This window comes from Rhinoderma darwinii, chromosome 12 (assembly GCF_050947455.1).
Source record: "Rhinoderma darwinii isolate aRhiDar2 chromosome 12, aRhiDar2.hap1, whole genome shotgun sequence".
NCBI classification, from domain to species: Eukaryota; Metazoa; Chordata; class Amphibia; order Anura; family Rhinodermatidae; genus Rhinoderma; species Rhinoderma darwinii.
Window position 1 is genome coordinate 73851451 of NC_134698.1, and position 27014 is coordinate 73878464.

Genomic DNA, 27014 nt, shown 5'->3' on the forward strand with positions numbered 1-27014 from the left:
TCGTGTTGTGACTTTTATTACTCCCTTTGAGAGTAAAAATTGAAAATTGAAAGAGTGACATTTCCGACCAAGCCAGGAATTTTACAATATTGCAACTTTTTTTTCCATAGGGAACAATTGAAGTCATTATTGTGACTAAAAGACAAAGTGTAGCCGCAGCCTAATATACAAGTCTAATCTAGTCAGCTTTCTTCGCTCTTCCTGAGTTTGTTCTGGGTGTCAGTCTGCAGATCACCCCGTCCATGGGTCGCAGGGTGCCGGTGTCCAAAATCCTGAAGCTCTGTCCTTCCACAAGCTCAAACTGAAATCTCTGCAGGAGTTTGGCCAAGACGACCTTTGCCTCCATCTGTATAAAAAAGATATATTTTTTTTTTACTTATATTTCACTTAAACATCCAAAATTGTGTTCACATTTGTCTCTGATGACATCTTCATATGTACTAGAGATGTCTAGTACTCACCTGTGCAAAGACTTGACCAATGCAAGAACGTGGTCCCAAAGAGAACGGGAAGTATGAATAATATGGCCTGTCAGCAAAAAGGAAATTCAGTGAAATCCACAGTATAATTGAAAATTTTAGCAAATTTGGAAAATTTCCGCAAAACATGTATTCTGTATGATAGGCAGAATTTAGCAACAAGTGCAACTGGAAGCCATGACACAAACCGGAGTTTCTTACTCCTTTGCAGACCAACGTGGTCACCCACCATGTATTGGTGCCACTTAGACTTTGGCAACCAGACTTTAAAGGGGTTGTCCGCTTTAGATAACCCCTTTTTGTTAGAAGGGTCCCTTGAAAATAAGCTAACCACAAGGTGTCCTTCTACTTGGACATTCAGCAATTAGCTGTATTCTGCGGTGGAACCTTTTAGCAGGTGTTTATATTTCCTGCAGCACCACTACTGGTGAAATAAAGCATTACATGTTGACCATTGAAATGATGGGCTATTTGTGTAGTGCATGGGTGTGTGGAGTCCTCCAGAGAAAGAGACGCTCTTTGTAGACGTTACAATTTCCCCTCTATTTCTATTCCCTTTTAAAGTATTTGAACATTGATTTTCTAAATCAGATGACCCTTTAATAAACCAGTAATGTAGAAATCTAAAGAAAATAAAAAAACTTACTTTGGAGCATCTGGTTGGAATCTGTCTGGATTAAAGACAAGAGGGTCTGGAAAAAACTGTTCCATCCTTCCCATAATATACGTGTTAAACTAAAGGCAAAAGACATAAAAACTAAAAATATATAATAATATAATGATAAACCAAACAAGGCCAACTTTTTATTTATATATTTCAGGACAGCTATACCGTAAACACACATGTGGTGCTAGCCAAAAATGTATGGTATTTAAACTCACGATAAGCGGTTGCAACCCACTTCTAATACCACTTATCTCTAAAGGGAAGAAAGAATTTGACAGGTTAAAACCTGACCTGTTGTAACTTTGTTAGCCCCTACGGAAAACATCAAAAACTTTAGGGCTGCCTCCTTGGTAAGACGTGGTGGGCAGATGAAAACGAGTGTGACTGCAGGATCAGACTACGCAGAGTTTGTTTGTAGTCTGATACCATGGAGACACAAAAGTCTGCATAGGAGATGTAGACACAAAAGAATAGATTTTCATTTAAAGGGGTTTTCCTGGCCTTTAATATTGATGGTCTATGCTTAGGATAGACCATCAATATTTGATCAGTGGGGTCCAACTCCCGTGACCCCGGACAATGATCACAATTTATGAAGTCATGTGTCCCCTCTTTGTTTACTCAGGCACAGTGCTGTACATACAATTGTGGCTGTGCCTGCTACTACATACTTATACTGAAAGATGGACCATACCATCAAAGTTACATTTGGAGGAATCCTCACTCCTTCAATAATAGTTTCTTCTTCCAATGCTCTTGTTGTACCTGGACCAGGGGGGTATAATCGCAGAGACTCTTTTAGGACCTAGAAGACACATCCGAAAGAATATTTATAATCTACAAAACATACAGGTATATAATGCCTTTGTTTTAGATTATGTTCTGATTTCTGCAAGCTATAATTTCTAAATAAAGAGTGGACGAAAGAAAAGCATACGTCCCTCTGTTCTCCTGTGCAAATCAAAGGCTAGGAGCTTGCGTCATCTCCATTACTAAATAAACATGCACACTTGGCTGACAGTAGAATTTATAAACAGTATGCGGTCAGCTCCGTAGCTACCTCTAGTGGTAACTGTAGGCAGCCAAAATTTAATCATTTACCTCTTTATCTATGCAGTGGATTTTAAAATCTATGTTAGAAAAATATGTAATGATCCATATAAAGATATTTTAAGAATCCAGAGTCCAGAATTTTTAAATGATTTACGTTTGAAAAACCAAAATGGCGTTCAATGAAGGTCAATCCTTTTAATGCTTTCGGGCAACCCACAGTGAGAGCCATTATTTCCCAATAGAGAAGGCTTGGAAGAGTGTTAAAGAGGCTCTGTCACCAGATTTTGCAGCCCCTATCTGCTAGTGCAGCAGATAGGCGCTGCAATGTAGATTACAGTAACGTTTTTATTTTTTAAAAACGAGCATTTTTGGCCAAGTTATGACCATTTTCGTATTTATGCAAATGAGGCTCGCAAAAGTACAACTGGGCGTGTTGAAAAGTAAAAGTACAACTGGGCGTGTATTATGTGCGTACATCGGGGCGTGTTTACTACTATTACTAGCTGGGCGTTGTGTATAGAAGTATCATCCACTTCTCTTCAGAACGCCCAGCTTCTGGCAGTGCAGCACTGTGACGTCACTCACAGGTCCTGCATCGTGTCGGCACCAGAGGCTACAGATGATTCTGCAGCAGCATCGGCGTTTGCAGGTAAGTCGATGTAGCTACTTACCTGCAAATGCTGATGCTGCTGCAGAATCAAGTGTAGCCTCTGGTGCCGACACGATGCAGGACCTGTGAGTGACGTCACAGTGCTGCACTGCCAGAAGCTGGGCGTTGTGAAGAGAAGTGGATGACACTTCTATACACAACGCCCAGCTAGTAAAAGTAGTAAACACGCCCCGATGTACGCACATAATACACGCCCAGTTGTACTTTTACTTTTCAACACGCCCAGTTGTACTTTTGCAAGCCTCATTTGCATAAATACGAAAATGGTCATAACTTGGCCAAAAATGCTCGTTTTTTAAAAATAAAAACGTTACTGTAATCTACATTGCAGCGCCGATCTGCTGCAATAGCAGATAGGGGCTGCAAAATCTGGTGACAGAGCCTCTTTAAGTCTTCCTAGGAGTGACTTATCCACCCAAAACAACTCCATGGGTGCAGCGAAAACCCATCCAGAGGTCACAAACTATCTCAGAAGAAAATCCAAGGTACTATAAGTCTCTGTAGCTTCAACTAAGACCAGTGTCCATGACTCCACAATTAGAAGGATATTAGGAATGGGATTCATGGGGGAGCAGATGGGCAGGAATTGCTACTATCCTGAATAATTATATATTATAAGAAACTCCTTGGACCCCATAATAAGTCAACGGGGTACATCAGTCGCCATCATATGACAGATTTGGCACTTACGGCTTTTGTTATAAATGGAAGCCATCACGTCAGTGTGAACAGGGCCTAGCATCATGTCATACACATTAGTGTATGTTCACACGCAGTGTTTTCAGACGTAATTCGGGCGTTTTACGCCTCAAATTACGCCTGAAAAAACTGCTCCATTAGGCCTACAAACATCTGCCCATTGCTTGGAATGGGATTTACGGTGTTCTGTTCCCACGAGGTGTAATTTTACGCGTCTCTGTCAAAATACGGTGCGTAAAAAGACGCCCGTGAAAAAGAAGTGCATGTCACTTCTTGGGACGTTTTTGGAGGCGTTTTTCATTGACTCGAGTTATTACAAAAACATCTGAAAATCAGGAGCTGTTTTCGCCTGAAAACAGCTCCGTATTTTCAGACGTTTTTAGTCACTGCGTGTGAACATACCCTTAAAGTTTTTACAAATCCACGTCACCTTGAGGCCTTATTTACACAAGCGTATTTCACGTCCGTGATACGCGCGTGAAAATCACGCACAGGGCGCACGGACCTATGTAAGTCAATGGGGCCGTTCAGACATTCCGTGTTTTTCATGCAGCGTGTGTCCGCTGTGTGAAACTCACAGCATGTCCTATACTTTAGCATTTTTTGTGCATCACGCACCCATTGTAGTCAATGGGTGCGTGAAAATCACGCGCAGCACACGGACACTCTTCCGTGTGCTGCGCGTGATTCACGCAACAGTTGTTCAAGAAATGAAGGGGAAAATAAAACCAACTCCTTCATTTCATTTTCTAAACCTCAAAACCGCGTGTCATAAGGATGGCATATGCGTGAAAATCACGCAGCCACGCACCAAACACTGATGACACACGGAACGGCAACGCGCAAAAAACGCTGCAATTTTTGCCCGCACAAAACGCACACGTTTGTGTGAATTTCGCCTTACACACATGGACACATGATAAACTTCAATGTATTTACAAGCACCTGAGATAGATATCGTAGCTTCCCAAGATCCTCATACTCAATGTCTCTTTTGGCACCAATAACTTCATCCACTTCAGCCTGGACCCTGAAGGGTTAACATATTTTTTTTCTATTAAGATCCATAGAAAAGCAATTTTGTTACAAACATTTGTGTCTTAAACATTCAAACAATCACAGAGTAAAATTCCTTTAATTCAACATAAGCCGGACCTGTTTAGCGGGATTATCTTTCCAGTCTTGCAAGAATCCAATTTCTAAATCAGTTCTGTGCACAGGGCAGGGCCCAAAAGGTCACTCTGACCCATATGAGAATATCAGTACTATACATAGAGTATTAGGCCCTGTTCACACAGAGTTTTTTGCAGGCAGAAAATTTTTAACATTTTGTTTTACCTCTTTCTTCAACTGGCAAAGGAAAACACTGTGAGCGTTTTTTGCTAAAAAAACCACGTAAAAAAACTCTGCGGCCGTTCTCAGCCTTTTTTTATTCCGTTTCCCATTGATTTCAATGGGCTTTTGAGGCGGAAAACGCCTCAAGATAGGGCATGAGGCTTCTTTTTCCCGTGAGTGTTTTTTTCTGCTTGTGGGAAAAAAATGCATCCACCTCCCATTGAAATCAATGGAAGGCAATTTCGGCCATCTTTTGCCGCGGTTTCCGCGGCAAAAAAAGCGTAAAAAAACTCTGTGTGAACAGGGCTTAATAGTTGGGGGCCCTTTTACAGATTTTTCTTTGTGGTCCAGGAGATTACACCTCTGGTTTAGGGGTATTTAAATAGAATATGCCACTCTACATTAGGGCATCTAAAAACAGGAATATAATGCATGTAGACAGCTATTCCTCCCGACTCCCCCATACACATGCATGTGTTCTCAATGGGGACAGGGGATTAAGTTGCGGCAAAACAACACTGGCAGCAGCTTATCACCTGTGAGAACAAAGAATCGGACATGTTGAAATCCAACATGCCAGATTAATCTCCCCCCTATGTCGGGGGAGAGTCGGGGCACCCTCAAACATATTAGATGGTCAGCCAGTCCCGACAAAATTAGCGGGTTCGGCTGATGTTAATCTAATGACTATGGACATCTTTACAGTAAAAGTGTCACTCACTTTTCTAGTATCGCTGGGTTCCGTGCCAGTTCCATAATGACAAATGATAGCTGATTGGCCGTTGTTTCCTGTCCTAAGAAAAGAACACAAAAAAATCCATATTGTTGTATGTTAAATCCTAACTCTACTACTGTCAGGGATCATTACTATGTATATTGTCTGAAAAATATTATCCTCACATATATGTATATACATTTCAGTTCTTTGTGTAATATACTGATATATATAACAAGTTCTTTGTTCATGTCGGACACACCTATGGAAGACACCGCCCCCTGGAATGCAAAGAGGAGTGTGCAGAAGAATGTATAGCAAAAGTTACAGCAGAAGAGCCAATGGAATTCAAGCAAGTCACACATCTATAGGGAGGGGCATGTGTCTTCTCTGTGTGTGTTTCTTTGTTCTGAATAAAGTTCAGTCCCTCCTGGCTGACATTGAAGCTGTACCTCAGACATTTGTGTGGTGTACTTCTCTCAAGGCATGCCTTCAGCTTTCAATTTACAGAGGTGGTTATTCGGTGTGAAATGCGGACCTGACATTTGGTGCCGAAGCCGGGACCTCACTCGAGGAAAAATCAAAATCCGGACAGTCGACAATCACAGGGTGAAACAGAGGACTCAAAGTTGCCCACTGAAGGAATTTGATCACCTCCGCAATAACACGGTAAGCGAATTGATTTTATAAATCTTCGTCTTATCTGTGTTAGTGGGCAGTCTTGTAGCGATCTGTAGAACCCTTTTGTTGATTTCCTGGATTATCTCAGGCGACAGAGGTGATATTTTCCGCTGTGAGGTTGGAAACCTGTGAGACCCTAGTCGCGCCCGACTAACCATCCTCTGGGTAATTAGGGACTGGATAAAGTTATATAACACGACCAGAGAGCTGCAGACTGTGGAATTTTTAATATTTCCAGCGAGGCCAGAGAGTCTAAATAAATAAAGTTATATAACACGACCAGAGAGCTGCAGACTGTGGAATTTTTAATATTTCCAGCGAGGCCAGAGAGTCTAATTGAATATTTTTGAGAGTCTAATTAAAGATTTTTTATAATTCTAGCGAGATGTAATGATAAATACATTGCAGACTAGAGTTTATACTATTTCGGCGAGACTTAGCGTTGGAGACTGTGAAATTATATTATTTCCTGCCAGACCAAGAGTTGCAGATCGAAAATTGTTATATAAATTACGTGTATAATATAGACTGTTAGAATGGATGGTTTACGGTCCATATTCAAATCATCAGGATCACCCGATCCTATTCATGATTTGGTGAAGTGAATGGAAGTTAGGAATAAGAAAGGTATTGTATGTTATATGTATTAGAAAACAGGACCAGCCAACGCCCGGTAATGGCGTCCGTACCTCATGTTGAGTGTGTCCTCATTGTGGGTGGGAAACCACCCCCCCCTTCACAGCTGCGCACTGTGTTTCCAATGGGAGAGGCTGCCCCCCCCCTGCCCCTGATGTGGCCACGCCCGGCCCAACCAAATCAGTATGAAATAATCACCTTGTTAATTTTGTTATTTGTAGTGTTTTTTCTATTTACAGAAGTTCCAGTCTAGTTCACTGATGAAACAACACGTCATCATAATATAGAGATGGTGGCCGACAGATTGTATGGTTAAACATTAACGTAGATAATTCCTATACAATGGTGTGATGAATGATTGCAGATACGTATGTTGTTTTGCCGGCATTGAAAGTGTTAAGATTGTGAGAAGCTGTGAGTTTGTGACCCCCCCCCCCCCCTCCCTCCCCTCTAAAGTGTGCTGTGTTTGGGAGGAGGAGGAGGGGGGCTGACTGGGTGCAGTCTGCAGGGCTGATGAGACAAAGGGATTTCAATATGCACTGCTGAGATATATATATATATATATATATATATGTAATGTGTACAAACCGAAATAAATTTCTTCTCTTTTGCGCATGCGCTGTTGTTGATAAAAGTTACGATATTTATGTGTTCTGATATGATCAGATTTCATGTGTTTTGATGTTAATTCAGATGTATTAAACTTTAGATACTGTGAGACACGGGGTTTTGAAAATGTATGTGCCCCCACCGTTCCCTATTTTTATATACAGTTTCTTGGTTTGCAGTAATTAATGTTATCAGAGATAATATTTTCTGTTTTATTGAATAACTAACTACAATTGTTTTATTTTTGATTTCACACATGAGTCATGTCATTGTAAAGATCAAATGTTTGTCAGGAAAAAGTCATTTTTGTTTCAGGCTGTTGTACATTACAGGGGGTTAAGTTAGTGTTATGTTGAGATGTCGTTTTGAACTCTGCTACATCACTCTCGCAGAGTCCACAAAGGGGGGAAGGGTGAAGGAACTGATCAGGTACAATTTTGGTTTGTTTTGAGTTAATTAATTTGGTTTCAGGAGATCTAAAAATGTGTAAGAGACCATCCCCCTCCAGCAAAGTTACACAGGAGGCAGAGGTGACGTCACTCACACGAGTCTTTATGGATTAAGATGAGGGGGAAGGCAAAACAAAAATTGTCTGGACATTGTTAATTTGATGTAAAGTTTTTAGGAATGTTTTCTTTTTATTTGTTTTTTTTTTTATTAATCAAGTATTTGCAGAACCTGATAAAAGTGAGATTCTCAAGGTATTCTGGATTATCAGATGAGTGTGGAGAAGTGTATAACATTTGGTTTTATTTTAGAGAATGAAGACGCCACCCCTTTGAGATGTTCTATCTATATGTGACATGGGTTTTTAATGTAAATTTGTAATAAAGAGATATTTTATTATACAGTATGTACAAGCCGGGATACGAAGCACCAGGTAAATTACCCAGAAACCACTCTCACCTTCTTGTTCATCTCAAGGAGCGGAGCTGGAGGTGCTCGCTGAGGCTTGTAACCTGGCAGAAGGTAAGACGGCCGACATTTACACTGACTCTAGGTACGCTTTTGGCATCGCCCACAATTATGGGCCCATTGGTAGTAGGAACTTTATTGGATCATCGGGTAAGCCAATTGAGAGAGCGAGAGAAGACAGACCTGACAACAAGGATATGTGCAGCCAGGTGTCAGTAAATTGGCTTGTCCCTGGATACAATAATGCCACCACTAGGTTTGTAGCAGCCGGCATGATGTGCGCACGGCATGACATAGGTAAAACAGCAAAGGTACCTGTGAAAAGTGCAGCCCGGCCAGATTAACAGTCCCAGCGACTGCAGAACATACAACTACCGGAGGTAGAAGTGTATGACGCGGTGCTCGTATGTGTAGACCTATTCTCAGGGGGGCCTGAAGCCCGGCCTGTATTTTCCCCACTACAGACGTTGTGTGTAAGTGACAGGGGAACAATGGTATCCCAGGTATTGACCTGATGTTTGTACAATAAGATGTCAGCAGTTCTCCAGATGTTATCCCAAAGTTAGTTTGTTTAATAATTGTATTTAAGAAGTGTTGTGGGAATATTAAATATTGAGGTTAAGTTTTATGTAAAGTTCTGGACCAGCCTTAGCATTGGACTATTAGAGTCATGCGTCAGATAAAAGGTACAGAAGTGGAATATTCCCATTAGAAAACATTTTTATTTGTTTATTTTTATTTTTGTTGTGAAAGGGAAATTTTAGAGCAGAGAATTCCGTGCAGTGTATATGTGTATGTATAGATATGTATATAAAGAAGAAGAATCAATTTGTAAGTTTTAGTTACTGACCAGTGTGAACGTTTGATGTAAAGATGCTATTTGTTAATGTTTTTCTTCAATTGAATTATCTGATTAAGATCAATTAATGTTTATGCAATGAAAAAGCTTGTTCTCCACAGGAAGTGTCCAACTGGGAGCGGAAGGCGGGAGAACCAGATTCTGACAGAATGTGGACGGATAAAGGAAGGTGAACGGTGGCACCCAATTCACTCTTGATGGCACTTGTTTTGATGGTGTATGACCTCACATATGCCCCAAGACTGCAAGGATCGATTTGGTAAGATCTAATTGGTATGTCCCAGGTTTTACAGCTGTCGCTGCTAAATTCTGTTAGAGCTGTTTGATTTGCCTACAGAACAGTCCTGGCAGACCGGTGCCACCCTTATCATACCCGCCTCCCACGAAGAGAACCGACCTTGAGAGGCCTTCCCAGGTAGAACGAACCAGGTTAGAGTAAGAAAAATAGGTTTAAGACGCTTGTCAGATAAACATGTGGAATCTGTGTATCTTTCTGTGAGGTGGAGATGTTCTAGGCAATCAGCTGAGATCAAGGTACAAATCCTGCTGAAAGGGTATCACCAAGTGCAAATGAAATGTACCCAGTAAGTTACACATCTTCTAGGTGCCCTGTCCATTGTAACAGAGAAGTTTTTCCTTATATAAAGGTGTTTGATGTCATTTAGGGGCCTGACATTATTGTATGTACTTAGAACAACGTTTATAATGTATGCGGATGATGTTATCACCAGATTAGTATTTATTTTAACAATTGACAAGAGTTGGGGGTCCCCAGCAAGTGCCAGTAAACATGAACTAGAAGACTTTTAATATGATGAACTCCATCACTGAGATGCGGCAGGCGCAGCCTGAGCCAGTACAACGCGTTTATCATGAACTGACGGCAGTGTCACAATTCTAAGCGGCCGCCCAGACGAGTAACTTGCCAGAGGAAGAGTACAGATGCGGAGGGTTTGATAGTCACAATACAACTCCACTAATCCGCCTACGTGGGATCTCACCCCAGGCTCACAACATGAGGTGCTATGTACAGCCTGATGACGTAAACTAAAGGAGACGGTGTCGGACAGATGAGAAGGACCAAACCAAGTCCTGATGACATCAGCAAAGTAAAGACCAAAGACCTGAGTGAATCCGTCAGCAGGATCAAGTGTTTTGATAAGTAAGTGACCAGGAGGGGGTAATAATAACTCCCCCACTGGACACCAACGTAGTCTGACTCCACAATTGTGTGGGTTACCCTGAGGGTGACAGTCAGTGAAGAGCAGAAGACAGGAGAAGAAGAAGACGATGGTGTACAGGACTGGCAATGAACTGATGGGACCCGAGACCTGAGGGTGATAGCATGAGATTGGTGATAGCATTATGTTATTAGCTGAGGCCCTATTGTTTATAATGTCTGAGGTTTATAATTATAATGTGTGTAAATATGCCACGGTGCTGCAAATTACAATCTGAGGAGTTTTATGTGAAGGTGTGAGGTGAAGGTCACTGTGCTGCCCATGACCTGTCATATCTGCAGGGGTAAAGTCCCATTAGGACAGTAAGTGACAGTGCGACAATTATTACTGTTAATAAAAATGTAGATCGGATTAATATATATATATTTATATATATTACAACCAGCAGTGGTTTGTAGATTATATCAAGACAACCATCCTGTATCCAGAGGAGAATAGGGAAAGTTAGGACCACTCCGACACCTTGGAAGTCCAGGTACAAAGGGGGGTTACTCATCAGGAGTAGCTCGTCTCAAGCTGGTGAAGAAATCCAAAACCCCTACCCGCCTGGTTCGAGTGGTCAGTGGTAGGTTGCTAGGCAAGACTCAGGGATAGAGTAATAATATTTTTAGGGGGGACTGTCAGGGATCATTACTATGTATATTGTCTGAAAAATATTATCCTCACATATATGTATATACATTTCAGTTCTTTGTGTAATATACTGATATATATAACAAGTTCTTTGTTCATGTCGGACACACCTATGGAAGACACCGCCCCCTGGAATGCAAAGAGGAGTGTGCAGAAGAATGTATAGCAAAAGTTACAGCAGAAGAGCCAATGGAATTCAAGCAAGTCACACATCTATAGGGAGGGGCATGTGTCTTCTCTGTGTGTGTTTCTTTGTTCTGAATAAAGTTCAGTCCCTCCTGGCTGACATTGAAGCTGTACCTCAGACATTTGTGTGGTGTACTTCTCTCAAGGCATGCCTTCAGCTTTCAATTTACAGAGGTGGTTATTCGGTGTGAAATGCGGACCTGACACTACAGTAACTGTACAAACATATTTTATTCATATTTCTTTACAAAATCTAGGTTTTAGGTTTTTTTACTCTGAAAGACAACTTACTACTGACAATTACTGTGTTAGTTTACTTAGTGAGTGTATACTTTTGCATTCAATAGGGTTTTTTTTATTGCTTCAACGTATATAAAATATCAAATGTAGCAATTTTGCAAATAGTCTTGGTTATAAAAAAATCTCCTACCGTTTTGTATGTATAGCCTATACAGAGCAATGTGTCTCCATGATAACAGACTACAAAAAAAACCTGTGTAGTCTGATCTTGCATCATGTGTTTATACACTACCTCTGCTCCCTCTTCTACTGTAGGTAACCAAGTAGAAGGGGCAGATGAAGTGGAGTAAAACATGACTGCGGGACCACTCTGCGCTCAAATACATACTGTATACATGTACACTACCGTTCAAAAGTTTGGGGTCACCCAGACAATTTTGTGTTTTCCATGAAAACTCACACTTATATTTATCAAATGAGTTGCAAAATGACTAGAAAATATAGTCAAGACATTGACAAGGTTAGAAATAATGATTTTTATTTGAAATAATAATTTTCTCCTTCAGACTTTGCTTTTGTCAAAGAATGCTCCATTTTCAACAATTACAGCATTGCAGACCTTTGGCATTCTAGCTGTTAATTTGCTGAGGTAATCGGGAGAAATTTCACCCCATGCTTCCAGAAGCCCCTCCCACAAGTTGGATTGGCTTGATGGGCACTTCTTGCGTACCATACGGTCAAGCTGCTCCCGCAACAGCTCTATGGGGTTGAGATTTGGTGACTGCGCTGGCCACTCCATTACAGATAGAATACCAGCTGCCGGCTTCTTCCCTAAATAGTTCTTGCATAATTTGGAGGTGTGCTTTGGGTCATTGTCCTGTTGTAGGATGAAATTGGTTCCAATCAAGCGCTGTCCACAGGGTATGGCATGGCGTTGCAAAATGGAGTGATAGCCTTCCTTATTCAAAATCCCTTTTACCTTGTACAAATCTCCCACTTTACCAGCACCAAAGCAACCCCAGACCATCACATTACCTCCACCATGCTTGACAGATGGCGCCAGGCACTCTTCCAGCATCTTTTCAGTTGTTCTGCGTCTCACAAATGTTCTTCTGTGTGATCCAAACACCTCAAACTTCGATTCGTCTGTCCATAACACTTTTTTCCAATCTTCCTCTGTCCAATGTCTGTGTGCTTTTGCCCATATTAATCTTTTCCTTTTATTAGCCAGTCTCAGATATGGCTTTTTCTTTGCCACTCTGCCCTGAAGGCCAGCATCCCAGAGTCACCTCTTCACCGTAGACGTTGACACTGGCGTTTTGCGGGTACTATTTAATGAAGCTGCCAGTTGAGGACCTGTGAGGCGTCTATTTCTCAAACTAGAGACTCTAATGTACTTGTCTTGTTGCTCAGTTGTGCAGCGGGGCCTCCCACTTTTCTTTCTACTCTGGTTAGAGCCTGTTTGTGCTGTCCTCTGAAGGGAGTAGTACACACCGTTGTAGGAAATCTTCAGTTTCTTGGCAATTTCTCGCATGGAATAGCCTTCATTTCTAAGAACAAGAATAGACTGTCGAGTTTCACATGAAAGCTCTCTTTTTCTAGCCATTTGGAGAGTTTAATCGAACCCACAAATGTAATGCTCCAGATTTTCAACTAGCTCAAAGGAAGGTGAGTTTTATAGCTCCTCTAAACAGCAAAACTGTTTACAGCGGTGCTAACATAATTGCACAAGGGTTTTTAAGTGTTTTCTAATCATCCATTAGCCATTAACACAGTTAGCAAACACAATGTACCATTAGAACACTGGAGTGATGGTTGCTGGAAATGGGCCTCTATACACCTATGTAGATATTGCATTAAAAACCAGACGTTTGCAGCTAGAATAGTCATTTACCACATTAACAATGTATAGAGTGTATTTCTGATTAATTTAATGTTATCTTCATTGAAAAAAACTGTGGTTTCTTTCAAAAATAAGGAAATTTCTAAGTGACCCTAAACTTTTGAACGGTAGTGTATTTATTAAAAAATAATTACTGTCATTTGACAAGAAAACAAATAATTAAAAATGATTGAACAAACCTGCTATAAAGAATGTAACAAAGTGATCCAGTAATTCCTCCATATCACAATCACCCTCCAGAGCTGTAAAGAGAGAACATGGAGTTAAAAAGGGTATCAGGGAATTAGAAGGGCCTCCGGACAATAAGCAGATCACAAGGATCTGCTGGCACCTCCAGCGATCATCTGTAATCTGTGGAGCAACCTGGCACCAAGTGTTCAATTTCACTGCAGTGCCACCACAGGAGAAATAAGTTATGACACAATATCCATTCAAATTAATGATCTGTAAATGTAATGTATGATCCTGCCGGTTTATCCAGAGCAAGAGACCCTGTTTCTAGATAATCACTGGCTAATAAACGAGGGTCCTCAATGGGGGTCCCCCTTTAATAACTCAGAATTCCCTAATAGGACATTTGAAAATGGGTTTTTAAAACCAGACATTTCTGGGAAATTTGTGTAATGACAAATATGGCATTACAACAACGATGGACACTCAGCTTTCCTATTGGCTAGTTATATTGTGATGTAACATATTATAGCTAGCCAGATTTACCATTCAGGACTATGGGAAGGATGACAACCCCTTTAAGAGACAGCCATTTCGCAATGGCAGCCATACTTCTTGTCATACATTTCTCCTCGATTAAGATACCGTATGACAAAGACATGTCTAAAAAAAACATAAACACAACGGCTCAATGATCTAAAGAGGTTGTCCAGGATTAGAAAAAAAGGCCTGCTTTTTTTTCCCCAGAAATAGCGCCACTCCTGCTTATTGGTTGTGTCTGGTATTGCAGCTTCAAGCAAATGGGGATAGCTGCAATACCAAATATAGATAAAAGTTACTGAGATTTTTTTATTTTATTGGGAAAATGTCCTTTACAGGGGTGGTGCAATCTGGCGTTTTCGCCGTGGACAACTCTATGACGTCCATATACAGACATAGTCTATGCAGAGTTCTGTAGTTTGATGCTTCTTAGCCATAAGCCACTATTCCCAGGTTATAGAAAGAATACCTGCTCCTTTGAGTATCTGTGTGAGTATATCCACAGGAATATCTACTTCATCTTGAATTTCCCTTTTCCGCCTCTCAATGCATTCTCTCCCTGTCTTCCGGAGCAACTTGATGCTTTCCTTGGCATCTCTTATGAAAGCCTGCTTCTCCCATGAATACTAGTAATGAAAGCAGAATATTAATAATGTGAAGTAAGAACTTAAGGTTTGGCAAAGTGTTTTACTATATATCAACAAAATGGTTAAAACAGGTTCCTGCTTTTTACAAACCTGTTTTTTTTTTTTTAGAAAAATACCATAAAAAAAGATAATTAGAGCGATCACCACTGATGAGACCCCCAACTATCAGCTGTAATCTTCCGGGGAACCTGGCAGCAAGTGTCCAATTCCCCAGCAGCGCCACCACAGGCAAAATAAGGCATTGCATGATGCCCATTGAAATCAATGGGCTGGTCTTGTAATATGTGAACATTCAGGGTCCTCCAGAGAGAGACGCTCAAAGTAGTTGCTCTCTGCTCTGGCTAATTAATAGAGGCCCCAAACAAGAATGGACATGTTAACATCTTATCACTGGGGTGATGTGAGTTGAGACCCCCATAATTATTTTATAACGAACATAACACCCATCATGCTTTAGAATAGAGAACACTTTCCATAATTCTTTCATTAAGAGAAACATTTCTCATGCTCAGTGTCGCCACCTGTTGAGTAATGCACTTGTTATGACCAGTGGTGGGAAGTGTTGTCACTTTTCAAGCCCATTCAACTATAGATCTGACAAACTAAGCTTAAAGGAATACGTCAAGCAAAACAGATTCTCTATCATGCCCATTGCAGCGCCTAAGTGGGCGGTGCATGACACAGGGATCCTGTTTTTGGTGTTCTTTAAATCCTGATGGAAAAATGTCAAAATTTCAGTCAATAACTTTGTATATTCATTACTGTATGTACTTCCTATATATACTTTGCACTTTGTCATTGCTTGAGAACGGTTCAGATGTGAACCGATACGTCGCTCACTTTGTGGTGAATAAACCTACAACTCTCCTTTGAAAACTGAAGTCCTGGTGCTGTTACTTGGTTACATTTTTTGCCTATCCATTACAAGTCAAGGAGTGGATTCGGTAACATGCACATGGCCTGATTTACAGTCTGTTGTGAGTACTGAGTTAATATATATATGTACAGGGGCGTAGCTAAAGGCTCATGGGCCCTGGTGCAAGAATTTAGCTTGGGCCCCCCTACACCTCCCCAACACCACCTGCGCACGCCTATGCCCAGCTGCATTGCCAAACAGACCCCATGAATGCCCCCACAGTATAATGCCCCCCATAGCTGCCCCCACAGTATAATGACACCACACAGTATAATACCCCCCATAGCTGCCCCCACACAGTATAATGCCCCCACACACACAGTACAATGCCCCTCATAGCTGACTACCACAGTATAATGCCCCCATAGCTGCCCCCACAGTATAATGCCCCCATAGCTGACTACCACAGTATAATGCCCCCCATAGCTGACCACCACAGTATAATGCCCCCATAGCTGCCCCACAGTATAATGCCCCCATAGCTGCCCCCACAGTATAATGCCCCCCATAGCTGCCCCCACTGTATAATGCCCCCACAGTATAACGCCCCCATAGCTGCCCCCCACACTATAATGCCCGCCATAGCTGCCCCCACAGTATAAGGCCCCTATTGTTGCCCCCACAGTATATTGCATACCCACAGCTGGCACATACAGTATAATGCCCCCCATACAGTATATCTCTATATTAAAGCACCACTAAATACGATAACACTGCCCCCTATTTGATACAATATATGAACTTGAATGGGTTAGGGAATTTTCATAGCTGACTGGAATCGCTCATATGTCATAAATATATCACAAGTTAAATAATATTAAGAAAAATCACAACATAAAACATATATATTTTATACCCTAAGAAACGGATTTCTCATCTCCACCATAGCCCTCATCACCAAAGATATTGCCCGTGGAAATGGGGTCTGATCATCCTCTAAGGCATTCATCTCCATTCCAAAGGCAACCTAGTCAAGAGAAAGACTCATTATATTCCATCACATTTAATCACAGAAGAAATTCCCAGGGCAGGGCAGTTAAGAACACTTGGGTTGTGGCCCGGGAGATGGCTTTTGCCCTTTTCGGTCAACCTATAACATGCCCGGGTAATGATCTTGCAGTTGATCCATAATAATGAAATGATCTATAGATTAGGATTACCTTTGATATCACGTTCAAGGTGACTCTACTCAGCATATTGTGCATTCCAACATGGCAGTCTCCATCTGCTTTTTCTGCCAGTGCCTCCATCAGCTCTTCTGCTTTCTCATTGAAAGGTCCCATTAACCCTATCAAGTATCTGGAAAAGCAAAAAAAAAAACGTTCCAAATGTGACTGAACGTAAAGCAATTTTTATATATCAGGAAAATATTTTAACCTACAGCTAGAATGTATTTTTCAGGTCCACTGTGTTCTGTTCATCACTTCATACTAATACAGAGTGAATCAAAAAGGACGGTGCAAAAGTAAAGGCCTGTAGTTCAAGTAACATCCGTGGTAAATGGCCAGTGACTGAAAATCATAGCAAATCTGGCTTAGTTGTCGTTAGCAACCAATTTGCAGCACCGCTTTCATTTTCAAGAGCCAAATTTGAAATGTTCTTACAAAGTGTGACATAAGATGGCGACATCGAAGCAAGAAAAAGTTTTTTGCGTTTTAGAATTTGCAAGAACGGGGTTTGTTGTCAGCGAAGCTTTCAGAATAGATTTGGTTAATGTGCTCCGCATAGAAACGACATTTCGTGTTGGGTGAATAAATTCAAAACCACTGGGTGTTTATGTCATGTGAAAAGTCCAGGCCGCCCAAAGACTTCGGAAGACACAGTGAAAAGGATTCGAGCCGTGTACGAGCGTTGTCCTAGAAAGTTGACCAGGCTGACTAGTATGGAACCTAGTATAGTGCCACAAAAAACGGTATGGCGTATCTTACGAAAACGTCTGCGTTGTAATCTTCAGTAGCTGAAACCAGACGGCAAACCGAAACGCAGTGACTTTTGCATTGACCGATTAGAAGAGGACGGATTCGCTGACAGGCTGGTGTTCAGCGATGAGGCGACCTTTCACCTCAGTGGGAAGGTCAATCCCCTCAAAGTTAAAATTTGGGGCTCAGAAAAACCATGTGCTCTTATAGAGCACATGAGGGTCCCAAAGTAAATGTGTTCTGTGCAATGAGTAGGCGCAAAGTCAACGGTCCCTTCTTATTTACCGAGGATACGGTCATTGGCCACTTCTATCTGGACATGTTAAGGGAATGGCTTATGCCACAGATAAGAGAAATTTTTGCCAAACATAGTCTATCACCAGGGTGGTGCACCTCCGCATTTCTAATTAGATGTTCTCCGATACCTGAATGAAACTCTACCGGACTGTTGAATTGGCCACGCCGGAAACAACGATTCACCAATGTTGCGCGGCCTCCACGATCTCCACATCTAACACCCTGCGACTTCTTCCCGTGGGACTGCATCAAGGACTCAGTATATCTGCCCCCTCCAGCCACAGGAGTCCATATCCGTGTCTGGATAGAGCTGGACTACCATCTACACATCTGCCGTGTCACCAATGGAAATCACTTTGGACATTTGTAGTGTATAGATAAAACTTCGATAGATATTGTGTCTTTTCTTGTTAATAAATTTGTGTTATTTTCTCTCGGTTATAAATACAGAGGCAATAATTTTGCACAATCCTTTTTGAATCACCTTGTATAATACATACTATATAGTATACACAAGAACACAGTTATATACATACATCTAAAATCTATCTATCTGTCTATAGTATTTATCTCAACTGTTTTTTATAGAAGTCTACCATGGTGGTAAGTATGAAGTAAATTGTTCTATCGTGCCAATGGAGTATGATAGTTTGGTGATCAGTATCCCGAAACTGCTGGAACTTACGTTCTACTAAATGCTGGGTCCATAATCCTCCTCTGTTTGTGCCAATGATCATTATCCCGATTAGTCAGTAAGCCTTTTCCCATGAATCTGGAATGAAATGAATGGGCTGATGTACTGTATTATACAAGTTATACATTGTGCCGGGACCTGTACATATAGGGGGTTGCGTTTGGCAATGAACATGTTGATACCATTCAAGTTTAAAGTCCATGTTTGGTTTTATTGCAATCCAAAAATAAACTTGAGCTTATCCAGCATGCAGGACTTGCAAATGAAACATACACTTTGCCCGTCTAAGCTTTAACTAAACAGCAGTTTTCCGCACCTATTATAAACCATGAGTATAGTGTTCCTTAGATCAGGTTTTCTACACTATCCTTGTGTGGATTCCCAGGCTCTGACCATCTTTTATGGCTCAGTAACGAGCCCTTGTAGCTTCACCTGAGATAACTGGGCTAGGGGTAATGCCCGTATTGGAGTGGGGAAGGTAATGACAGGCCCCACCGATCCTACCTGCCATTTCCTAGAAACCCAGTCCCAGAACACACATTTAACGGCCCCAGCTTTCCGGGATTCCTTTATCTCACCCATTTCAACAAACTGAGTGAGATATATACCCCCCTCCAGTACTTTCCTGCTGCGGGTTTACAATTTGAATAAGATAAAGCTAATTATTATATTATTATAATAAACTGACATTGTAGCTTTATAAGCAATTAGCATAAATACAAATCCTCCCATGCGCTATCCCTATTGTTGCTACACAGGAGACATTACCAATGCTGGCCATACATGGGTCAAACTCTCCCCTGACCCACAAGTGTGGATATTAAAGGGGTTGTCTTTGTGTCTTTAGGGAATTTGGACTTTTTGGGACCCCCACTATGAGCCAGAATGGAGAGCTTCTCTGTTAGAGCGGCTGCTGCACTGGCGGACTTGAGCTATTCATCTGCAAGGGAAATGTCTAGCTGGCCGTGGTTTTCCCTGGAAAAAAAACGATGTTTCCGGCACCATGCGTGGAAACAGCTGGCGCCTCCACAATGCCTCGCAAACTGAAAGGGGTTGTCTCTGATGACAAAACCCCCTTAAGATGTTGTTCCTTAAAGGGGTATACACTGAGATATTTCTGCAACAACTGGGCCAATACCCCAACCCTTGTTTGCTAACAATGCAGTGCATCCTTTACAAGTTCTCGCCACTTAATAGGATACTTGCCAACAGTGCCATTTTTTCCTGGACAGTCTTGTGAACGGACATCAAAAAGGGCGGCATTATAGATAATTTAATTAAAAAGGGTCTGCTCTTGCAGTGCTGGAGCGGTTCCTATCCGAGGGCGGGGATTCAATTTGAGATTTAAATATCAGTAAGTATGCAATAGCAAAGAAGATGGGACCAACCAGGGCTGAGACCCCACTTTTTAAGTACCCCAAATCAATTACATGACATACCTCTATAGTATATATGCCCTTGTTACCAAAAAGTTAATAAAATATAAAAATAATTAATTAAAATGTGTCTTCAAGTCTAAATATCATATTAGTAAGAATATCCACTAGTGAAAAATATGTTATAGTTACCGTACTCCAAACAGACTAAATAGACGATCGTAATACCAGTCCTTTTTGTATTTCGGAGACATCAAAAATTCCTACAGTATATAAACATAGAGAAGAGAATACAGAATCTCCTAATTCACCATATAGTAAGAGCACAATTAGTCATAAATAACACTAGACCACCAGGAAAATGAACCCTTAAAAGTCTTTGCGTATAATTAAGATATTGAATAGGGTTATTAGGTTTTTGTATGTTGGTATTTTTTGGCCAAAGTATGGCACTATTATTTTGGCACTGTATGGCAGTAATTATTTATATGTTACTGTTATTTGGTAATTGTATATCAGTATTATTTGAGGACTGACTATGACAGTATTTAGGCCAGGGGTGGCAATGCGTTGATTGCAATCGACAGGGATAGTGCAGTAAAGTTTATTCTGCAGTACCGACTGAATGGACCGGCACTAGTGCAAAGCAGCTTGGGAAGGGGATGGGCTCCCATGCTAGCTTCAGTATTGATCTAGGTCTCGGTAACACTTCAAACCTCTCTCCTGTTGCTACTCCTCTGCCTAAAGTCCAGCAAGAGAAAGGAGTAATCTCCCACGTAGAGGACCTGCAACCACCACAGTCAGGTTTGTTGCTGGTAAGCTGGGTCAGTGGAGAATCTTGTGTGGCATGGGGCACTGGTTGCATTGTTAGCTATAATGGAAGTATTAATGGTGGCACTGTAAGTGGGAGCATTGTGGTGTCATTGAAAACAAGGGCACTTTGGTGGTATTGTTAATAGGGGCACTGTGGTGGCATTATTATTGATGGCAAGGTGGGTCCACTATGAAAGGGAGCAGTGTAGTGGCATTGTTAAGTAGGGCACTTTGGGAGGTATTGGTAATAAGGGCATTGTGGTGGTATTGTAATAGGGGCTCTATGGTGGTATTATTATTGGGGGGCACTCTGGTTCTGTAAAAGGGAGCACTTTGTGGCATTGTTATTTGGGGCTCTGTGGTGGTATTATTATTGTAGGCACTGTGGTGGTATTATTATTGTAGGCACAGTGGTGGTATTATTATTGTAGGCACTGTGGTGGTATTATTATTGTAGGCACTGTGGTGGTATTATTATTGTAGGCATTGTGGTGATATTATTATTGTAGGCATTGTGGTGGTATTATTATTGTAGGCTCTGTGGTGGTATTATTATTGTAGGCACTGTGGTGGTATTATTATTGTAGGCACTGTGGTGGTATTATTATTGTAGGCACTGTGGTGGTATTATTATTGTAGGCACTGTGGTGGTATTATTATTGTAGGCACTGTGGTGGTATTATTATTGTCGGCACTGTGGTGGTATTATTATTGTAGGCACTGTGGTGGTATTATTATTGTAGGCACTGTGGTGGTATTATTATTGTAGGCACTGTGGTGGTATTATTGTAGGCACTGTGGTGGTATTATTATTATAGGCATTGTGGTGGTATTATTATTGTAGGCACTGTGGTGGTATTATTATTGTAGGCACTGTGGTGGTAATATTATTGCAGGAACTCTGGTTGCACTGAAGTAGGAAGCCCTGTGTTGACATTGTTATTTAGGGCACTTGGGGATATTGTTAATTAAGGCACTGTAGTTGCACTGTAAATTAGAGCACTGGGGTGGCATTCTTAAAAAGGACAATAAGGGTACTGCAAGCTCAAGCGTTTCATTACTACCGTTTGGGATTTAGCGGGGTCAATTTCCTAAAAATACTTTTGTAGATCTTTATAAACTTCCATATTATTTTGGTAGATCTCCATGACTACAAGGTTGCCTACTCCCGATTTTGGCACTATATTTCACTATTACTAAGGCACTGTATAGTGTAATAGTCGGGTAGTGTATGGTAGATGTGGCTGTATATAGCATTGCTGTAAGGCTCTGCTATTTGGGCACCATATGGCAATGTTATTTGAGCACTGTGTGGTGCTGTTATTGGGGCTCTATATAGTGGTAGTAATTAGGTACTGTATGGAATGGTCATTTGTATGTAGTATGGCAGAATTATTTGGGCCCTATATGACATGCAATATGGGGAGCACCAATAGAAGGGAGAGTAATTTTCTCTATAGACTTTTTGCTATCAGGCTACTGATGTTTGGGACGGTATTCTCGCATCATTTCGAGAAGTCACGCGCATGCACCGTTGAGCCGGGTCATGATTGGTCTAGGATATATCACATGACCTCGCACAACTTCATATTTAAAGTTTGATTTGAACACACTGTCATTACCCCTTGATAAAGCTACACGTGAAACGTGTGTCAGGGCGCTTCTTCGAGCCACTTGACTACATTTCTCTTTATGGGTAAGGCACTTTGCTTCTGATACTTTGATGGGACTCTGTCCGCTAGCACTTTCAGTTGGGGAACTGCACGATCGACAGATCATCTTAGATTTCTCCACTTAGATGTAACTATGCATTTCACACATTAGCGTATACCTACTTTTTCTGTGGATATGCCATTCATAACTCTGCTCTGTATTTTTCACACTGGCATGAACAATATTTATCATTTCTGACATGTAATAGCCTATCCACTTATCCCTGAGAGGGCATTGTTTCATAATGATTTGTTACAAAAGTTAACATTTCCTCTTCATCTTTGTGTGATCCTGTTGCATCAGTAATGCTATCATTCGGTTACCTGTATATCTTATAGTGGCTCATATACAGTCAAATCCAGTTTTGGATCCTTTATATTTTTATATTGTCAATTTACGTGTATCAATAAAGAATTAAATTTTCCATTTTCATACCATAATAGGATATGACTCCCAGTTCTCTTTTGTGTATATATCCCTATATGTTTGTCCCGCCAAAAAAGGTAGCACATAGGTGGTCAACCCGCTAATCTTAATTTATAAGGTAAATATTAATTTATAATGCGAGTTTCTTACCTTTACTGATTCTGGACTCACTGTCAAAATTGTTACAATGTGTAAAGCATTAACCCGAATAACTGGACCATATGTCTCAAACCTGAAAGTAAAATCAGCAATTTAAGTTTCTTGTCATAAGTAACAGTTACATGCTGTTTTTTGCTGGGATTTCGGGGCAAAATTGCAGTGAAACAGTATCCTTTTGCCGCGATTACGCAAAAATCTTGGCTAAACCACGATACGACCACGACGTGAATAGACCCTCAATCAGACAAACAGACCTGACACCTCGGCCTCCTACTGTTGCCTGTCTAATAAATAATTGTCGTCATCCATTTGCCGAGACCTCTTAAGGCCGCCAAAGACTTAAAATCAGTTGTTGGCTGAACGAGTGTTATTTTTGGGGAGGGAGGATTTTTATAGAGGATTTAATTTCTAATATGCAACCTGTCCAACCTAAGTTTTCCACTAGATGAGATATAGGGGGACAGTCATGCTGTCCCTTGTAGAAGGAGGATTGTTGATGAATCCCATCGAAATTGAAAGATCCGCAAAAATACATTCAACAAATAGTGGCTACATTATCTATATGGTCACCACCACATATACAAAACAATAGCCCCAAATAAAGTGTCCATTCACTGGTCACCTAACTGTACATACCCTGACCAGTCGTGACTCCCAAAGTATTAAAATAATTCTCAACTCATATAACTTACCAGTCCAAATACAAGTCATATATAAGTTGGTCCTTTTTCATCATCTTCAATATTCTGGATGAATGTCCAAAGAAAAAGCTGGAATTGCAAAGAAATAAAGTTAAACTTATATGACACATACATCTGTCTTTAACGAGTCTTCCCACCACTAACATTTATGGCTTATTAATAGGATATGTCATAAATGTATAATTGGTGGAGGTCTGACCATTGGGACTCCTCTTCCCAGTGCTATGCCCCTTTCAGCTCTCGGACAATTTTTCTTGGGAAACACCAAGTTGGCCTATAGACTATAATAGGCCAATCTGATGTCTCCCGAGAAGATCTAAGCACAGGTGAGGGAAAGGTGAAGTAGAAAAGATCTTGCATGTGCTCCACAGCCTAAATGTTATAGCGATCAGTGGGGATCCCACTGGTCAGACCCCCACTGATCATACATGCCTCATATAAAGTCTCAGCGTGTCTATCAGCTATCTTCTTCTTCTCCTTCTTTCTAAAACTCAACATGGAAAAGGAGAATTTATCATCTTTCCTCCTGTCTCACTCAACCCCCCCGTACCGAGAACTATCAATCACAGTTAATATCTTCATACTTTCCCCAACTCCTCTGCCGCGGGATCACCTTTGATTCCTCTCTGTCTTTTAAACCGCACATCCAAACAATTAGTATCTCCTGCCGCCTCCACCATAAAAACATTTCTCGAATCCGCTCTTTCCTAAACCTGGAGTCAACAACTATGCCCTTATTATCTCCCGCCTAGACTACTACAATATCCTTCTCTGTGGTCTTTCATCTAATACTCTTGCACCTCTCAAATTTTCTGCCCGGTTAATCTTCACTGACTACCCTTTGCCCAAGGAAATAAATTCCAAAACATTAATAATGACATAAAAGGCTGTCCACAATCTGTCTACTCCATACATCTCTGTCCTAATAACTACCCACACATAATCTCCGGACCTCGAAAGACCCTCTTCTTTGCTTTCCTGTTGTCTGCTCCTCACATCATCGTCTCCAAGTTTTCTCCCGTGCATCCCCTATACTCTGGAACTCGCTACCCCAACACATCAGACTCTCTTCCACCATCGAGACCTTCGAAGAAACCTGAAAACACATCTCTTCAGAAATGCTTACAACCTGCAATAACCCTGCTGTCAATACTCTACCGGATGAACAACTTCTACCGTCACCTTCTATCTCCTTCCCCCCTCCCTCATAGATTGTAAGCCCTCGTGGGCAGTGTCCCCTCTCCTTCTGTACACGTCTGTCATTCATTAAGCTCATATTTATTGTACTCTTTATTTTTATTGTCTCATGTCATGTACTTTTTTTGATATGTACTGCGTCCTGGAATTATCCCCTTGTGACCAGCCTAATTTAGGCCTTAAAGGGATTTTCCACCTTATGACAACTGATGACCTATCCACCGGATACCTATCCACCGGAATACTGCAACTCGGCCGCTATTCCGTGGCCGGAGCCAACAGCTTCCGACATGTACGGCCGGTACACGGAGGCACCGGACCAGCTGATCTATGCGGGGTCTGCGTGTCGGACCCCCACAGATCATGTACTGATGACCTATCCGGTGGATAGGTCATCAGTTGTCAGAAGGTAGAAAACCCCATTAATTTTTTTCGTTTTTCCATTCTCGCATTTAAAGAGCTATAACTTTTTTATTTTTCCGTCGACATAGCTGTATGAGGACTTGTTTATTGCGGGATTAGTTGTATTTTTTAATGGCACCATTTTGGGATACATATAATTTCTTGATTAACTTTTTATGTGGGGGGGGGATAGAAAGAAACAGCAATTCTGACATAGTTTTATGCATTTAAAATTTACGCCATTCACCGTATTGGGTAAATAACATGTTACCTTTATTCTATGTGTCGGTACGATTACGATGATACCACATATTTATTGTTTTTTTATGTTTTACTACTTTTGCACAATAAAAACAAAACACTTTTGTAGTAAAATTATTTATTTTTGCATCGTGACTTTCCAAGAGCCATAACTTTTTTATTTTTCCGTTAATATAGTGATATGAGGGCTTGTTTTTTGTGGGACGAGACGTAGTTTTCATTGGTATTTTTTTGGAGTACATGGGACTTATTTGTTAATTTTTAATAGGTTAAACGGCGCGCGATCAAAGTAAACTTCGATCGCTACTGTTAGAGCAAGAGCCCGGACAGCCGCGCACCCGCTCCAGCCTGCATGATAAACCCATGCAGGACTTAGACTAGGCTGCTGTGAAAAGGCGGCGGCCTAGCCTAAGGCCCCTTAGTGACCGCCGTGAAAAGGCGTATTGGTGGTCACTAAGGGGTTAATGGCATTATACATAAATATTAATAATTGCTTCTAAGAGATATACGGCACCTGACAAAGCCTGTAAGGCGGAACACGAAGAACATGCAGCCCGGTACTAAGGAACCCTATATCCCTCTGGAACTGCCGTTTAGGCTCCGTGCACATGGAAGAGCGCTTAAGCTACGTGCACACGTTGCGTATTTTGCTGCGGAAAATATGCAGCAAAACGTCGGGAAACAGCCAGAAGTGTAGTTGCATTTTTATGGGGCAGTGTTTACATTTTTCTGCGTTAATCGCTGCGTTTTCATGCTGTGGGTTTTGCTGCGTATTTCTGTAGAACTAAAGGGATATAATTCGCAAGCGGAATTATGAGAAAACGGACATGCTGCGGTTTAGAAAATACGAACCGCGGGTCAATTTACGTCCTGAAAAATACTGCAGCGTAGACACGAAATTACCTGGAATCTCATCGCCTATGCCGGTACTGTATTACGCTGCGGATTTGCGCATCGTTTGCATTGAACCTTAGACACAAAGTTGGGCTGCACGGTCTCTCCGAGTCAATGAGTGTAGAAAGATTTCTTACCTGTCTCTGGGGGGTCCAGGGACGTGATCATACTTCATGTGTTGGTAATGGATATATCCACAGTACATGAGGAAACCGATGACTGCCAAGGTCAGGAACAGCAGAAAAACCCAGCAGATGAGGCCCCACAACTCCATAGTCACTGAGCAGACTGAGCAACAAAACGGACAGTAACTATTTGTGCAGGGAAGCAGACTGTAGTGTAACGTAATCCGACCAGGCTGGACTGG

The 27014-nt window shown here is 41.3% G+C and overlaps 1 protein-coding gene across 1 annotated transcript; it reads right to left on the minus strand.

Annotated features, from left to right (window-relative positions):
* Window positions 1-27014, minus strand: LOC142664749 (cholesterol 24-hydroxylase-like). Its single transcript, XM_075844049.1, has 15 exons — window positions 26785-27014; window positions 23885-23962; window positions 23184-23265; window positions 20274-20344; window positions 18697-18783; window positions 16956-17094; window positions 16652-16762; window positions 14702-14858; window positions 13701-13763; window positions 5625-5697; window positions 4514-4598; window positions 1841-1951; window positions 1126-1214; window positions 462-528; window positions 1-346 (listed from the first exon to the last, which is right to left on the minus strand). The coding sequence occupies exons 1-15, from the start codon at window positions 26919-26921 to the stop codon at window positions 179-181; spliced, it is 1518 nt and encodes a 505-aa protein (XP_075700164.1). The 5' UTR covers window positions 26922-27014; the 3' UTR covers window positions 1-178.

What these genes read in the sequence shown, in the direction of transcription:
- LOC142664749 (XM_075844049.1), bottom strand. Translation starts at nt 26,921, where the DNA reads ATGGAGTTGTGGGGCCTCATCTGCTGGGTTTTTCTGCTGTTCCTGACC. An exon ending in TATGACTTGTATTTGGACTG is followed by an intron (nt 23,266 to 23,884) that starts GTAAGTTATATG and finishes TTTTACTTTCAG; the next exon opens with GTTTGAGACATATGGTCCAG. An exon ending in AGCTACGATATCTATCTCAG is followed by an intron (nt 1,952 to 4,513) that starts GTGCTTGTAAAT and finishes TGTGTCTTCTAG; the next exon opens with GTCCTAAAAGAGTCTCTGCG.